The sequence below is a fragment of the Pantherophis guttatus genome, chromosome 7 (genome assembly GCF_059756535.1).
Source record: "Pantherophis guttatus breed Tessera chromosome 7, ASM5975653v1, whole genome shotgun sequence".
NCBI lineage: Eukaryota > Metazoa > Chordata > Lepidosauria > Squamata > Colubridae > Pantherophis > Pantherophis guttatus.
In genome coordinates this window covers 35,716,966-35,735,365 of record NC_142069.1, presented here as the reverse complement: position 1 = coordinate 35,735,365, position 18,400 = coordinate 35,716,966, and the positions used below count along the sequence as shown (strand labels likewise).

Here is an 18,400-nt window from a genome sequence, read left to right as displayed (position 1 = left end):
AACATTAAAATACAGATTAGGAATGCAAGTCAAAATAATCAAGAAAATGGTAGAAGAACACCTATCCATTCTGTACTAATTTGAATTACCAGGACCAGATGGATTATACCCTGAGGTTCTAAAGGAACTGGCTGATGTGATCTCAGAATCATTGAACCATATCTTTCAAAGCTCCTGGAGCATCAGAAAACTACCAGATGACTGGAAAAGGGCTGATGTATTTCCCATTTTCAAAAAAGGGAAAAAAATAGATCCAGGAGACCTGTCAGCCTGACATCAATACTTAGGAAGGTTCTGGAAAAGATAATCAAGCAATGAATCTGGGAACACCTAGAGGCAAACAAAGTCATAACCAAAAGCCAACATGGGTTTGGCAAAAACAGATTATGCCAGACAAATCTTATTGCAATCTTTGACAATGTGACAAAATAAATAGAGCAGAGAAAGGTAATTTATTTGGACTTTAATAAGGCATTTGATAAAGTAAATCACAACCTACTACTTGATAAGATAGAAAATGTGTGTTAGACAGCATCACCAATAAATGGGATTCATAACTGGCTGACCAACAGACGACGACAGACCAATGTGCAGACCTTAATGGAACCAATATTTAGTCTTTAATGGAACAGCATCTGCAATACACGGAGGAAATGTGCAGTCAACTAACCCAAGGCTCTGTCTTAGGCCCAGTATTCTTCAATATCTTTATCAATGATTTAGATGAGCAGATAGAAGGGGAACACATCAAATTTTCAGACAACATCAAACTGCAGAAATAGCCAGCACTCCAAAAGATAAGCTCAAGATAGAGAAGGCTCTTGACAGACTTGAACACCTGGCCTTATATAACAAAACAAAACAATGATGAGAAAAGTAAGTTTCTACATTTGGGCAAAAAAACCCAAATGCAGAGATATAGAATAGGTGGTACCTGGCTCAATAGTAGTAATTATGAGAGGTAACTTGGAGTCCTAGTGGACAATTATTTAAATATGAGCCAGCAATATCTTGCAGCTACCAAAAATGCCAACACCGTCCTAGGCTGCATTAACAGAGAGATAGAATCAAGAACACATGAAGTGTTAATACCAATTTATAATGCCTTGGAAAGACCACACTTGGAATATTGCATCCAATTTTGGTTGTCACAAAATAAAACAGATTCTAGAAAGAATGTAGAGAAGAGCAACAAAGATGATTAGGGGAGTGAAGGCTAAAACATATGAAGAACTGTTACAGGAATTTGGTATTAAGGAAAAGACGGACAAGAAGCACCTAAAGCCAAGACAAGAAACAATGTATGGAAACTAATCAAGGAGAGAACCAACCTAGAACTAAGGAGAAATCTCCTGACAGTTAGAATAATTGATCAGTGGAATACCTCCAGAAGTTGTGAGTGCCCCAACACTAGAGGTTTTTAAGAAGAGATTGGCCAACCCTTGTCTGAAATGGTATAGGGTTTTCTACTTGAGCAGGGGGTTGTCTAGAAGACCTCAAAAGTCTCTTCCAACTCTGTTATTCTGTTAACTGATTAAATAAATAAACAAACAAACAAATATTATCAGGTATATTTCTCCATCTCATGTCAATGTCCAATATTGCTTACAATATTTGTTTAAATAATCTGATGCATTCTCCTCTTGTCTAGTCAAGACATCCCAGGAAGTAATTGGTTGAATCCATGTGGTAATGAATGCCTTTTTGTGGAAGGTGTGCCTTGAAAGAGGCAATCATTCACTTTTTCTTAAAGAAGCCATTGTTGGACACCAACAGAACTGGGTAATTCTCATCTGGTTTCCAACTTTCCCTTTTCAAGTTTTATTTTATTTATTAAATTTATATGTTGCCCATCTCCTCAATGGTTGTTGAGAAGTTTGTTGTCTCGTAACTCCGCATGGTCCTGGAGGAAGCAAATTAGTTGCACACCTTTCAATCAGGATTCAGTCCTGGTAATAGCATACAGACAATATTTATCAACCTTTGATAGACTCAGGATGGAGATAATGTATCCATCCTGGCCCTCAGTCTCCCAGTGGCCTTTGATAATATCAATCATGATATCCTTCTGGGTCTGCTCAGAGGATTGGGAGTGAAATATATGCTCTTGCACCAGTTCTCCTTTCTTCAGGACTGATTCCTATCACTCTGGTAGGTGGGAAGAGTTCCATGGCTGAATGCCCTGCTTCACAAGGTTTTTCTGGGCTCTATTCATTCTTTGTTCCTATTTAACCCCTCCATGAGCTCCTGGAGAGGTCATCCACTGAAACTGGGTGAAGTGTCATTAATACAGCAATGATATTCAACTATATATTTTTGCCCTGAACTGACTAAATGATGCTATTGGTACCCAGAAGCTATGGAAGCCTAGATGGAGAAGAACATACTTCAGTTCATTTGGTGATTATGGGTTTTAAGACCTGACTCTTGGATCTACAGATGTTCCATCTTTAGAGCTAGAGCACAATTTGAGGGTCTTCCCAGACTCACCACTCCCACTAGAAGGGGAGATAGTAGTCTGGCTAGGAAGGCCTTTACACAGGTTCATTTTGTGAACCAATTGAGGCCAGTTCTGGATTTGGATGCCCTATTTACAGTCATTAATGCCTTATGCACTTCTTGGTGGATTTTACATTAATGTGGTTTAGATGGGTCTGCCCTTGATAAAAGTGGTCCAAAGTGCAATAATAGCTGGCAGTTTGGGGCATGCCATGATATGCCAATTTAATGCTTCTGTGAGCTGAATTGTTTTCCATTTAGGTTCTAGGTGCAATACAAGGTGAGGTATAATTTAAGGTGCTGGCTATCATCTGTAAAGCTCTACATGGCACAGAATCAGATTATTTGTGGGTGTTATTGTCACTGTTTTTCTAATATTGAATTTTTTAAATACTAACTGTTTGGTTATGATTTTAACCTTCTGTGCATTGCCTAAAGCCACTTTGGTGAGATAGGTGGCTATATACATTTCCTAAATAATTTTAAAAAACCTTGATCTGATTTGCTTGAAATACTACATTATTGATGCTGGTTCTATTTTAGAATATCAAATTTTAAAAATATTGCTTAATATTTAGGGCAGACAGAAACATCTTTCATTCCAGAGCATTACTAGTAACAGTAATATATTTTTTACAAAATCTAGATGAGTAGATAAATATTTCTACTTGTCAAATTTAGAATTAAAATGTCTCTTTAAGGAAATGAACTGACAAAAAGATATATGAAAAGTATTATATTTTCAGTTTCACATATGTTGAAATAATTTCTTAGTGTTGGGAAGCTGGTAGTGTTGGGGGGTCACTTATAAATATAATCAAATATACCAGTGGTGAAATCTAAAATTTGTTACTACCGGTTCTGTGGGTGTGGCTTGGTGGTGGGGTAATGTGACTGGGTGGGCATGGCCATTTTTTTTTTTTTTACTTTTAAAACCATTAGGGGAAGAGGTTGTAAAAAATGCTTTCAATAGGCTCTGACGATCCCAGCTGAGTTGCCTGATCGGCAGAGGCTTTTTTTAAAAAGCCTCTGCCGATCAGGCAACTCAGCTGGGATCGTCAGAGGCATTTTTTTAAAAAAGGGGTTTTTTCTTTTAAAAGCCTTTGACAATCCCAGCTGAGCTGCACGATCATCAGAGGCTTTTTTTTTTACTTTTAAAAGCATTTTTTGGCCGAAGAGGTTGTAGAAAAAATACTTTTAAAAGTAAAAAAAAAAAAAGCCTCTGATGATTGTGCGGCTCAGCTGGGCATGGGGGGGGGGCAGGGATTTTTGCTACCAGTTCTCTGAACCACCCACCTCCATCGCTACCAGATCGGGCAATCCAGTCCGAACTGGGAGCATTTCACTCCTGAAATATACACACAGTGATCAGCCATTATTTTCCAGGAAAAGAACAATCCAGATTTATAGTTTAATCCGTAGAAATATTTTAAAAATAAATTATACTTTAATTTCATCAATTCTCTGAAGACCAATATCAAATTCTCATTCTTCTTCTAATCAGTTTTCAATATAAAGATATTAAAAATTGCAAATCATGACAACTAGTATCTTAACAAACTTTATTTTAGTCCTATCATTTCAACTGTGTTATTACAATTGTTTACATTGGATAGATATTATATTTAACACAAGTAACAAAAAGTACTGTGTTCATATACAAGTATTGGGTTTCCCAATTTAATTATATTTTTGCAATATAGGTTTTTGCCAGAAAATATGTAGTAGAACAGTCTCAGCCATAAGCATAATGAATATATTTTATAAGCCATGCATGCATAATTGCTTAATTTAAATATGCAATGAGGTATTCAATTTCTCATAGATGGTTATTTTGATAATTCATGTACATAAATTACAGGAATTAAAATATGTATCTGGAAAAGCACACATTGAGTTTGGGTTATACATTTTACCCAATTCAATGTACATGAAAAATACTTGCAAAGAGCATGTTCCAGCAAAATTCAGGATGACTTTACCTGGGACTCAAGATGCAGATTGAAACTGACTACAACTGAGAGTGTCTAGTCAATTTCAATCTTGTGTCAATGTCATTGATAAAACCCCTCTGTTGCAGTTCTACTGCAACTGCTGAGTTGACCCTAAGAGAAAAAGGAAGAGGAAGGGAAAGTAGAAAGCAAGGAGAAAGACAGAAATAAGGAAGATAGAAAACAACAGATTTACAGAACAAGACACACAAAGAACAAGAAAAGAATAGAAAACAGGAAACAGTTTTTGAAACTTCTCTACTTTCCATATGGCTTTTTGATATTTTCATACATTAAAGATTATTATGATATGAACCCAGTTTATGTGATTCTTCACATAAAACATATGTCAATGAGATTATAAAAGGCTTAAAGTCAGAATATAATTCTGCATTAATATTTATTTATTAAAAAGAGTAATAATTCTTCTCAAATAAACATAAATTTAAATTTTAAATTTATTTTAGTTGAAGATCTTGCTTACCTCTCTTTATGTTTGAGATAATAAACAAGATGTGGCACTTTTACTTGAAATGCCATATCTCAAGAGATCAAATTGCTGTTAAAATGCCTTTCAGAGCTAGATAGAAAATTCTTGAATTTGAGAGTTAATTATTCCAGCCTGGATATGTCCTACTGTTCTCTGTAAACAGCCGTTCCCCTATTATTGGATTGTGGTTATTGCTGTTTTGATTTTAATGCATTTTTAAAAACTTAATATCAGTTCATTATTTATCTTATATATTTTATAGTCTATATCCGTGATGGTGAACCTATGGCATGCGTGCCGGAAGTGGCACACAGAGCCATCTCTGAGGGCACATGAGCTGCCACCTGTTGCTCATCTGGGTTCCGGCACGCCGGTCAGGTGGTCTTCACGCACACGGGACCACCGGAAACCAGAAGAGCAGCCGTCCGGTGCACATGTGCGCGCCAGGAAGATGATCTTCTGGTTTCTGATCCGCATGCGCACCGGTCACCTGGTCTTTTTGGTTTCTGGCTTGCATGCATGCGTGAAGACAAGCTGGCCAGTGCGCATGCGTGCACCAGAAACCAGAAGATCATCTTCCCAGCACGCACATGTGCAGTTGTGGCTGCTCTTCCAGTTTCCGGTGCGTGCATGCGTGCCAGCCAGCTGGTCTTTGCATGCGCATGCATGCCATAAACGGGAAGATCAGGTGGCCAGTGCACATGTGCACACCAGAAACCAGAAGATCTTCCCGGCGCACACATGCATGCCAGGCGGCTACTCTACTGGTTTTTGGCATGCACATGTGCACCAGCCAGCTGGTCTTTGTGTGCGCATGTGCGCCAGAAACTGGAAGAGCAGGAAGACCAGATGATCTTCCTGGTGCGCACATGCACACGGGGCAGCTGCTGTTCTGGTTTCTGGCATGTACGCGCATAGGCGCGCGCTCCCGTTTCAGCACTCAGTGCCGAAAAGGTTCACCAACACTGGTCTATATATACACACATGTTCTTAAGATAATGTCCATGCTAAAACTATTTCAATGGATATATTAAAATGTGTTGTGATTTTCCTGTAAGTATCTCCAAAATACTTTAGAAATAAATGTAAACTGTAAAAAGGACCACTGAAGTTATCTCCTTCCATGAAATGACAGTGGGGGGAAAAGCTTGGGTTTTTTAAATGTCATCCCATTCCTATGTTTTATTTTATCCCCAGAAAACTGGACAGCACCTTCCTGGATAATATTTAGAAAAGCTTAAGAACCAAGTTTTTCCACAGATCTCTCAATTTAGCAAGATTTATTATTTTTAAGAATTTGCATGCTCAGTTAATATGGATGCTAGGCTGATTCTATCAAGTTGCATTACTAATTTTATAGCATTAATAGCTTTATATTTAGTTTTATACAATGAGTCCTTATGGTTTTGGCAATATATAAACAAACAAAATAAAATAAACAACAAACAAGGACCTTGTTTCTTTTCATCCATATTTCCAGAAAAGTAACAAATCCTGATATGTTTAACAGATTCCTGGCTTGTTATATGTGAATCAGGAATTGTATTTCAACATAATTTCTAACCAATTGTTTAAAATGTCAACTTCAAATACTTGTTTAACAAGTTTACTTTTAAACTTGATTCCTCATTTACATATAAAAAACCAAGAAAATCCTTCTATACGTCACATAACTTTCTTTCTCTGCCTATTCACGTAGTCGTTTACTATATTACTATAGTTATATACTATAACATTTTGCCTAGTAAACATCACAGTCACCTACCCAATGATTGTTTATGAATATACTGTTATTTCTTTATTCTAACATTACACTCTTTGTCATAAGTAATACTTATCACTCCAATTTTCTGATTTTAAATTTATAATTTGTCCAGTACTTGCAATTGAGCAATTCAATTTAAAAAAAAAAAGCAACCAGAGGTAAACTATAATTTCAAATACAGTAACTTTCTTTCATACATTTTTCTTTCTTTCTTTTTCATAAACATGCCTATAAAGAAAGCAGCTACTATATTCTATGGCTACAATTCCTGGGAATAAATGTTATTTTCAACATTCTGAAACTCTACATAAGATGATCTTATACCAAAACTATAGGAAATACAGTATGTAAAAGTAATATTCTGAATCCTTTTTTCCCCCAATTTAACAATGAAATAAAAGTTATTTTAAAAGGCCATACATTCTACGCTCTTTTCAACTAGAAATCTGACAATCAAGCTAAATACTCAAATTTTCCATTTTGTAAAATTCATTTATATTAAATATACTTGAAAATTTCTCTAGATTCATCAGATTTACAGTATATTTATTTTTTCTAGCTTTTTCTAAATATATTTTAGGAGAAAGGAAGAAGGATGATTAAAACGGTTTCCTTGCCTCTTAATGGTCTTACACAGTAATAGCTACAGATGCAAAAAAACAACTCTTTTCTCTTCACCAGTTTAAGGTAGTAACAGCTTACCCTTTGCCATCCTATTATGCCCATAATATTTGGTAGTGGTAGTATATTTCTAGGATTATATCTGCTGCAATCTAATAGACCATTCTATCAGACTGTACATAATCATCAAGACTTTTTGAGCAACAACAGATAATATGATGATGAATTATACTGCTGATCATGTTTTTAATCGATTGTAGATCATTTTTATATGTCTTTATATTGGTTCTTAATTTATTTTATTTGATTTTTTTAGCTATTGCTAGTTGCCCAGAGTCACTTAGATGAAATAAGCAGCCATTCAAATAAATTCAAATCTAATGTAGATTTGAATAGTATACATATCTCATTTTATGAAATGCTACCAGAGTGTTTAATATTCAATATTGTTGTGTATAAGATGGTTGGGGGGAATTAACATTTTGCAGAGCTTACAAATCTTTAAAGATAGTAGGAAAGTTGTTACAAGTTCCCAGTTTTTAAAATTCTTCATAAAAAATATTTACAGAAATAATATGCCACTGTTAATTTAAATAGACCTGCTCTTAATATTACTTCAGTCTCTTTTGATTTTAAGATACAAAACTGTTAGCATAACAATAGAATTTTGCTATTCATTTACAACATGAATTACAATGATTCTCTGTAGCACAACCAATCTATAAAAATCAATAGCACTTGTTCCAAATATTATTTTTATTATCTCAATGATAAAATAAGATCTGCTAAAAAAGAAGACTGAACTAAATACAATATCATAGTAATTACTAAAAAAAAATCTATTTTGATGTCAGATGTTTGCAAAATTGTTCTATATTGTATAAAACCTCTCATCCATATAACCCTTACCCAGATAAATAATGCTTTGCCGTGAAGGAACTTCATATGAATCCAATCATATTTCTGTAAGAACAAAAGGATACTTACTTGTGTTTGCTGAAGATATAAACAAATAAATTTAATAATATCACCTGTTCATTCACTCTGGAATGTGATGGCCCATGATGGATAAGAATCTTCACAATCTCTACATCTCCTTTCCAAGCAGCCAAGTGTATAGGAAAATACCCTTTATTATCTGCCACATTAGTGGATGCTTCATATTGAAGTAATTTGATAACTACATCCCTGAAAAATATTTTAAAAATGCACTAAGGATTGACAGATTCCTTTACAAAACTGAATTTATAGCACATACTGACAAAATATACCAAAACAACCACAAAATTATTCTTACAACACTGTCATCAATGCTAAGAAGCAGGAAGCAGATGTGTTTAAGAAATTTAGAAATGATTATAACAATTATAATCATCACACTCTTTAAATCATCACTGAATGAGAGATTAGGAATTATATATTCATAAAAGGTTTACTCTCTTGAGACATGCTTTAATTTGGAAGTTGGTAGTTAATGGCTAGATCTTATATTACAAAACAAATATCAATCACAGGAATTACAGAAATGTTTCATACTAGAAGTTCACAGTTAAAGATTTTGAAACTCCTATCTTCCTTCAATCATATAATAGTTTAAAAAGGTCACTCTTATAAGTTCTGTGAACTATCTCCCTAGCTACAAAGAATTGCTAAGACTGGAATTTTGTTTCATGAGCCACTGAATTTCAAATAGTTGTTTATAACTAGGCACCATAACTCAACGTCCCCAACCTTTCCAGGTCCACAGACTGGCAGCGATGGCAGCAGTATGGGAGGATGGAAAAGAGATGGTTTCATGCAGGCACCTGCCGCTTTTGCGGACTGGTTCCCAACAAGCCATGAACCAGTACTGGACTGCAGACCAGGGGCTGGGGACTCCTGCGATAAGTAATTGCTGGGAATTCTGGATATCACATACAGAAGGCATGCATGGCTGCCCTATGTTATTACTGGCCACTGAATCTTCTTGGAAAAGAAAGGTTACAGAAAAAGTTCCCGATCCTGTTGAACCTCTCCTGAGCAACATAATTTTTATCAGATTTGGTGTGCTCCTATATAGTTTGATTGTTCGGTAATAGTAATAAATTCTGGCCTGTTCTTCGTTCCTTACTACTTCCCTGGCTTTGAAAACTAGTTTTATCTATTGTCTACTCTTTTTTGGTACAATTGTTGATTCTTGATGGTTATCTCATGCTGACAAGCTGCATATGATTCAACTCTGATATTCCAATTCTACTTCCACATTGCATATACCTTCTTTTTTTCCAAGATCCTAATTCCCTAATCACATTTTGATTCCCTTTCTTTGATCTTTTGAAGTACCAGATTTTTCTTCACTATCTTTTCTTCCAGTACCCTTCAAGAACTATATTAGATTCTCTATGAAGTTCTATTTTGAAAATATTTGATATGAGCAGTAGCAGATAAAAGGATTGCATGTACCAAAAGAGAGTACATTGCAAATAAAATATGCTAAATAAAACATTCAAATTTATTTCTGAAAGACAGTGAAAAGCCAATATTCATCCATTGATCCATCCATGTCAGATACCTGCAGCCAGAACCATTTGTGCATAGGTCCAAATAGATATTTTATTGTACATCACTTATATTACAAGAACTATCTGTCTTGACCATAGACATTACCTCTCCCGAATCAATTCCAAACTGGAATGTTTCTTTACTCCCCCTAGAGGAGCCCCCTGTACTTTAGCCAGTGATTCCACTAAAGTCCATTCATTCAAGTTATATGTTACTAGATTTCTAAAGACTAACAGCTTACTGATAATAACAAAAATTAAATTAAATTTAAAAATATGCCTCCCTGATGTGTTAATGTTTGACAGAAGAATCTTCAAGCATACCCAAATGTTTCTCTGAACAGCCATGAACAGTCAGCAGTTCAAAAACATAACATGAAGTATATGATCTTAATACAAATAGTCCTTAATTAACTATGGTAATTGGCATTAGAATTGCCATCATTAAGCAATGTGATCTTAAAACATGGCATCACAGGACTGTATATCATTTTGCAACAGCAATTCCAGCACTCAATGTTGCCGGTAAATGAATCATTGTAGGCCATTAGTGCGAATGTCACACAGTCATTATGTAACTTCCTGTCAGCTTCCCCACATTTTCTTGTTGGAAGCCAGCAAAGAAGGTTACAAATGTTGACCAAGTGACTGCAAGGAAGCTGAAATGGATGGAACTCTGAGGACCAGTCATAAATATCATTTGTTCAATGCCATTGCAAGTTTGAACCACTGCTGAATGAGTAGTCATTAACCAATGACCATCTAACCTGAGAATAGTTTCAGACATGTAAGACAACTCTAAGAAGGCTCAAGCAAGGGATCATTGTAGATGACATTTTCCCAAATATGGGGAATGTAGCAATCCTCTTTTACTAGATCTTACGGAGTAGACAGATTCAAGCTTGGTTCTTTTCTTACCGATGTTTCATTACCCAACTAAGTAACTAGAACTAGCTCTTCTACTGGTAAAACAAAATTTCCCCAAAAAAGAAAATTCAGTATTCCAGGTAAGTCACAAGATGGCACTAGTCTGCTACAAAGTAAATGTTCTTTACTAAGACTATTACAAAGTATTATATATCTCAAGAATATCCTAGTGGCAAAAAAGAATACCTTTTTGAATATGCTTTCAGTCAACCTTTATGGATAAAAAATCTGTAGACTTTAGCATGACACAGAAATACAAATTACAAATCAAGTGCAGATTCCTGGTTAGAATGTTGTATCTTTTTCTACAGCTACAGTATAAAATCCTTTTGAAGTAAAGGAACTTGTTTGCTTTTACTTGGACTTTTCTTTTTCTGGGGTTCAAAGCTTGAATCAGAGGCTGCAAAGAAATGATAAACATGTTTTTTTTTCAATCTTGATCCAGTTATTTCTCCGGCATTTTACTTGTAATTCTAAAAGAGCATTAGCTTTTCTGTTTTCAGCAAAGCAATGGTCTGTGGTAAACTGTGTACGTGACAAGAACATTTCTTCTTCATGGGAATGGCTATTGAAAAGATTTGAGTCTGCAGACTGCATTGTTGTGAATGGCAAGAATTCTGACAAGGAAGTTACTTTTACAATCATTCAATAATTCACAATAATTTGCAATAATTCTGTAGATGTGCAGACTCAGCCTGAGGGAGGGGTCAAACACACCATCATTCTTGAGTCCCTTCATGCCCCAAGAAATCTAAATCCAGCCCACCTTGAATTCCATTCACACTTATCTACCCCAATTTGCTTTAACCATTACTAGTTCAGATTCTTGTAAACAGCATAAGCAATAAACCTTTATATTCATTTAAATTGTTTGGACTTCTGATTTTTCCATTCTTGACAAATTCAAGAAAATATTATATGGGTATAGCTTAAAAGGTTTTTCTTTTTTCAGTGCACTATGATAAGCACCCACTGCGTGGTAATACTTATTTTAGACATCCTGGACTAAATCCATCAAAATTCTGGATATTGCTTGTTCAGATAAAAGATGGTAGCAATATTATTTAAGCAGCCTGATCATGGAGGATTCAAACATTTCAAATTCAACATGCCTAACCTTATCTAGAATCTTCCAATTGCACTTGCAAGCAGGATCAGGAATTTATTTATTTATTTAGCATATGGCTGGTCACACACAATATTAAAACACTTCATTTTTACAGGTTAAAACAATTAAAACAATTTTAAAAAAGCAGTAAGAAAACCTAAGAGGAAGAGAAGAAATAACATTTCAGAGTTTAATGTCGAGTTTGGAGACCCAGTCAGTAGCTATCGTTGTTACGCAGAGGAAGTCCCTAAAATCTCCTGGATACCTTCTGTTAGAGCATTCCCTCACTATATGTTGGATAGTCTGTCGGGGGGCCCCACAATCGCATTGCGCTGAAGGTGTCTTTCCCCATTTATACAAGGAGTCGGCACACACCCCATGAGTAGTTCTAATCCTATTGTATGTCACCCATGTGTGTCAGGGTAGATTAAATCCTGGAGGTATACTATTAGGATTAATATGCTAAAAAATATATTGGGGCGAATACCTACTCCACGCTTCCATCCACTTTTGTGTGGTGTTCTGATGATTGGCCAGCAGCTTAAGTGCTGTCAAGAGTGGTGGATCTCTTGACTTTAACCGGCATCTTAAGAGATCAGGAATGTAGCCATGAATAGGTAGAGAGGAATTTATACTCCCGAATGAGAGCTTCTTGTCGTCGTAAGTTTGGGGGAAGTATGTGACTAAGAACTGGTAGCCAGTAACTAGGGTAGATTTTATGCACCCAGTAATTAGCCTCATCGTATGGTTAAGTTGAACATCAATAAGTCCTGTATGTGACTTATCACATCAGGATCAGGGATATGTTGGAGGCATTAAAAGATGCCTCTCTAAAACAGTTAGTAAATTGCCCAACAAGAGGAGACCATATTCTAGGCTTAGTAATAAAAGAGAGTATTTATAGCTTATGGTTGAAACAAGGGATTCTTGGTACTTTCTGAGCTTGGTTATTTTCTTGAAGACAATTCATCACCCAAACTAGGTAATATCAGTGCTAGTAAGGAGTGGGGTTTGCCCTAATTTATATTCTAGCGGCTGTTCCTGTTATGGTTGGTTGGAGGGGTCTTGGATGTTCTTTGGTTGAGCTGTTTATTGTTACCTTTTTGGCAGTTCCTTGGTTGGGGTATTGTTTACTTCTTAACTGTTGTTCTTATGTTAATCTATATTCATATGTTGTGAAATTAAAGAGTTTTCATAATATTACATAGTCACAACGTATGGACAGACTTAAGCATAGTTTCAATTGGGAAACTGTGGCCACTCTAGACCAAGCCCAATCCAAAAAGGCTACAGAATTCCTGGAAGCTTGGCACTCCAACAAATTGGCCACCAATAGACACACAGACATAAACAACATCTACATACTGTGCAAAAGAGAGAATTAACAAGCCCAAAAGGGAACAAAAAGACCAAAACACCTTGCCACCAGCAATCAACATCCAGATGAGCATAGATGGATCACTACATCTTTTTCTGCTATCAGTTTTCTAAGTTTTTATGCTTCTAAATACTATGACTGTCAGTAACTCTATCATAGAGCATTCTCATGGGAGGAGGAGGAGGAGGAGGAGGTGGAGGAGGAGGAGGAGGAGGAGGAGGAGGAGGAAGAGGAGAAGGGGGATTGCTGAGCAATAAATGGATAGCCCTGAGCAGATTCAATGGCTGAAAAGGAAGCCAGAAAAGACAAAAACAGACTGATCCTCAAGGAACAGGAAAGTTCTTAAAAAATAATGCTTTGCTAAGAAGCTTGATTGAAATTAGTTCTTTGTATTCATGTGATATTGGTATAGAATGAGCACAACTGACAAGATGCAGGTTTCTCCAGGAAATAGAAAAACTAGTAATTTTTAATATATTCTGATGGACTACCATGAAACAGAAATAAAAAAAACTACAGGGAATATATTTGGTACAGCATAGTAAGTAAATGAAAGTAAATACTTTTTAGCATTACCTATATAAATAATACCACAGATATCTAAATTGGTTGCCGGAGTCACCCTGTGAAATGTTTATGTAAATAGGAAAATGTTCATGTCCCTTATACCCAGGATAGAATATTAACCACTGAACTTCTTTAGGATAGTTAAGTAGCTAGAATTCAAATGGTTCAGGTCTACCACCTGATGGAATTAATTGTACTATATTGCTTATTCCTGAAGCAGGAATAAAATACCAGATTCCAGAACAAAATGTGCTGGCAAGAAAATTTGAACTGAACTTTACAGTATATCCATTATTTATGAAGAAGCTGTTCCACATGATATTGTGATATGTATAAACAAAATAAAAAAACGTTCTCCAAAGAAGATAAGAAAGATCACAGTAGACAGACAATGGCAGCACCTAGATATAGCTTTAATATGTAAGGAAGGAGGTTGCAGAACTTAATGAGAAGTCTCTTCTTTTCCATTCTATTCCAGGCAGTGACAGTTACTACTTGAATAGGAATGTACACCTACTTTAAACACATTTAACCTACTTTTCTGTGCTGGTCTTGATGGCTGCCAGCCAACAAGCTAGCAGGCTGGATTCTTGCCACAATTGAGCAATAAAGGAATTCAGACAAAACAATCTTTTGGAAGCAAAAAATCCTCTTTACCAGTATCTTAGAACAGCAACTGTAAATGTAGTCAACAGATTTAATATAGGTTAAGACAAGGAACTGAGTAATCAAGCAACAAATCTGAAGGGAGAGACAGGAAACAGGATGGAATCTAGACTTCCAAGCACAGCACAGCAAAATAAACCCAATAAATCTGAGACTTGGAAAGTTGTTCTTTGCATTTTCTCCCAAGGACTGAGGCCAATAAATCAGCAATGACAAGCCTCCACCCAAATGTACAGATAAGCTACAACCTCATTAGTGTTGGCTTTTCTGTTGGCCTGCTCTTTGACAAGCCTCTGACCTATGAAACTCAATCTCTGCTACTGGATCTTTATCACACACTTCTTCTTAAAACTGGTTAGCTGAACTGCAGAATCTAGAAGCAGGCTGTAGGGGTAGGGAAGAATTCCTTGGGGTTTGCTGGATTTGTCTGAGCCAGAATGGAGTCCAACACTGCTGGAATCACCCAATCCAGGATTATTGTCTTCCACGTCCTCATCTGAAGACATATCCATATGCGCTCTTAAGTATAAAACCTGTTTGGGATATCAGATTCTCTCAAAACAATTATATTCTCTCTCATGTTCCTTTTCTTGCAAGGAGCTTAGGCACTCTTGGTATAGTTTAGCTCAAATCTGTGATCTGTCTGCCCTAACCAGTTTTTAAGGTTAAGCACCTGTTCTGGTGTGTACTATTAGCAGTATCTTTTAGCAGCAGAGAACTAAATCTAGATTGTAAATTTAGTTAATTACAGTAACGATTAATCAGGTTAACTATATAAGATTAAAAATGTTCTCAGAAGTAAACCTTACGAAAGACCTAATCTGGGAAGGTGCTGCTTTATCTCACCATTTTCAGGGATTCATTTTGGAATGAACTCAATTATCATATCTTACTTTCAGCTCATTTGTCTGTTCATTTTCTCCAAATTGCAGAACTTGCTATTAGCAATTTACCATAGCAAAATATTAAATCACAGACCTCATTATGAAACACCAGTGACAGTTCCTGGGTAAACTCCTTTGGAGACAAGTATAAAGATAATTGATTGATCAAAGTGATCTATGCTAACAGTCTGGATAAAGGTGAAGCCACCTTATGTCTATGGCTGAATGTCAGCACGATCATGACAACTTTTACCAGCCTTACCTACATCTTGAATAGGACTCATAGTACTCTCTAGGGCAGTATCTCTTCAATTCTCAATGCCTGCAGAACTTCAGCCCCAGCTCTGAGAAGGAGAATGAGAAAAGCAGCTCTGAGAAGAAGAGCAACAAAAGCAAAGTTGCATTTGTCCCTGCTATGTTGCCCCTGCCTCACCCCCCCAAATTCAGAATCTAGTAATCTAAATAATATGAACAGTAAGATTCTAGGGAAGTATAACAAATCTGGGCATAATCTCTAATTAAAAAAAAAACATTAGAATGAGCTATCAAATGAAGTGAGCAAGTCAAGACCATAGAAATGGAGGGAAATTGCTAAGCAATCAATTATTATTTTTATTTCTCCTTCATAGGCTGACTTTTATTCAAGTTCAAGGACTGGAGAAATCCTATCAAGCACTGGAATTAATGAAAAGAACTGAAATGAAACTCATGTAGTTGGACTAATGACAAAAGAATTGCAGTTTAAATGCTGCTATAAGAGGAATTAAAGTTGTCAGTGCTGAAAATGTTGCCATTAAGAAAATGTCCATTCTAGTACACATGTTTATATGCAATTTGTTTCCTTTTGTTTTGTTCTACTTCATTATTAAGCAGTACAGAAGAATAATGAAATAGTTTTGGCCTCAGACTACAAGACAGACAAATGACTTGATTTCTCTGCATTGCCGTAAGTCAGCCTAACAACTTACATTGCATTACTAATACTGAAGATAGTACCAGAAGGATGACCAAAGTTGAAATTCATAATGGAACTGAAAGCAAAGTCTGTGATAGAATAGTTAATGTACAATGCTGGACACCTGAAAAGTCTCCTCAGTTCCAAAATCGTATGCAACTGATCCTGTTTTTCCAAGTCTAGAATATATAGCCAGGCAAAAAAGTCATCAGTTTTGAGTAGATGGTGGCCTGAAGACAAAATGTTGTACTTGTTTAGCCACACTATCACTCACTGAATTGGTTTTCTTACCAAGATTGCTGCAAAGTAAGAGGATATATTTATGGCAAGAGTATCAAGTTTAATTCTGCTAATGTTCATAGAATGTTCCTGGAGTTGGAAAACTTCCAAAGTAGAACAGTTTGGCCTATAAACCAGAAGCAAGTAAGGATCAGATGCAAACTTAGCATGAGAAAAAAAGCATTAACAAAAGAGGAAACAACCAGAAATTAAGGAAGGATAAAAAATAATAATAATGATTGGAAATAGGATGGAAGTTTGGGAAATGTTACAAGTTTGGGACATCTGCACATTCTTTCTTTATCAAACAAAAATAAAATCCAGCAGTTTCAACACATGATTAGCAAAAAGACTGAGGCATCCCTATTGTAATGAATTTAGAGATGAATGGAATTCTACCATAAATGTATGAGGTCACCAAGATTTCTGTAAGATAACTCCTATTTTTTATTTCAATTAATTGGGTTAATAAGACACTGAAAAGCTACCTTTCTTGATTCTGAGCAATTGCTGAGGGCTTGAAAAGAGTAGCGAAATTCTAAGACAACTAACCACCTCAACAAATGAACAAGACAATGTTCCCAATTATGCTGCTAGTGCATAAAAAAAAATAGAGGATGAAAGAAGCTTTTACAGTTCTAGTATATTTGCAAATCCACAGATATAATGAAAAAATTGGATTTTAATACTGTTTCTAAATTTTGTATTTTCTTGTGTTTTATCTGTTGGCTGTTCACCGCCCCGAATCCTTCGGGAGAAGGGCGGTATATAAATATAAACAAATAAAATAAATAAAAAAGACCAGAAGTACTTCGGGAAATATCATAGACTTGGGAAGGGCACTGATCACCTAACACTAGCTGCTGAAACCTAATTTTCACCAACCCAAAAAAACAATAATCACAAAATAATAGTGTTGAAATATATTTTAAAAAATCAGTCCAGGACAACAAATACTTAATGGTATCAAGAGCTATTGGGAAGCCACCCAAAATTCCAGAAATAATACAACAATATCATATGTCTACAGCTTCATGCTAACACAATCCATCCATTAGGTTGAAGAATGGCCCTCACAAATCATTTTTTCCCCAATGGCAGCTGTATTGTCTAACTATTATCAACTGCAGAAGGTTATATAAAAATGCCAATATAAGATTGAAGATTATTGAGATCAATTTTTAATATAAATAAGTCTTTTTACTGCTATTTAAAATAAATTAGAAATCTATTTTGTCTCAAAGAGGCTCTATCCTGTCAAATCTAATCAGTTATAAAAAATGTAAGTTTAAAATCTAAAAACTTACTGATTCAACAACCTAGTCCATATCTGTACGTTATTCGTGTGTTGTTCATTAAAAAGTCACTATTAGAACTTTACTAATCATTGGATTGGATCCTGCTACAGTAGGCTTCTTCAACTGCACAACTGGAATAGTATTCCGCTAAAATCAACATAAACACAAAAATATGATGATTTTATGCAGCCTAGCATCAATACAAACATGCAATACAAACTAATTCCAACATAATAGTAATATAGTACTTACTTGTGACCATTCAAAGCTGCATGATGTAAAGCAGTGTATCCTGAACTATCTGTACAATTTATATTTGGTCCTCGCCAGATGCTGAAAATAAAAAACAAACTCCATTATAACAGTATGAAGTTACTAATATTTAATAAAGGATTAAATATTACTTTGCAATGAATCAATGACATTTTAATT

General features: G+C 35.6%; 1 protein-coding gene across 20 annotated transcripts in view; it reads right to left on the bottom strand.

Moving 5' to 3' along the window:
* Positions 1-18,400, bottom strand: part of ANKS1B (ankyrin repeat and sterile alpha motif domain containing 1B) — a 301,097-nt gene that overhangs the window by 254,767 nt on the left and 27,930 nt on the right. For 16 of the 20 annotated variants that reach the window (XM_034402922.3, XM_034402923.3, XM_034402926.3 and 13 more), the window contains 2 exons: positions 18,221-18,301; positions 8,398-8,554 (listed from right to left, as the gene is read on the bottom strand). In XM_034402922.3, the coding sequence (XP_034258813.2) occupies positions 8,398-8,554; positions 18,221-18,301 (238 nt within the window). Of the gene's footprint in view, positions 1-8,397; positions 8,555-17,977; positions 18,116-18,220; positions 18,302-18,400 lie in introns of all 20 variants that reach the window. The other 4 variants (XM_087873959.1, XM_087873961.1, XM_087873960.1 and 1 more) reach the window with 2 other exon arrangements.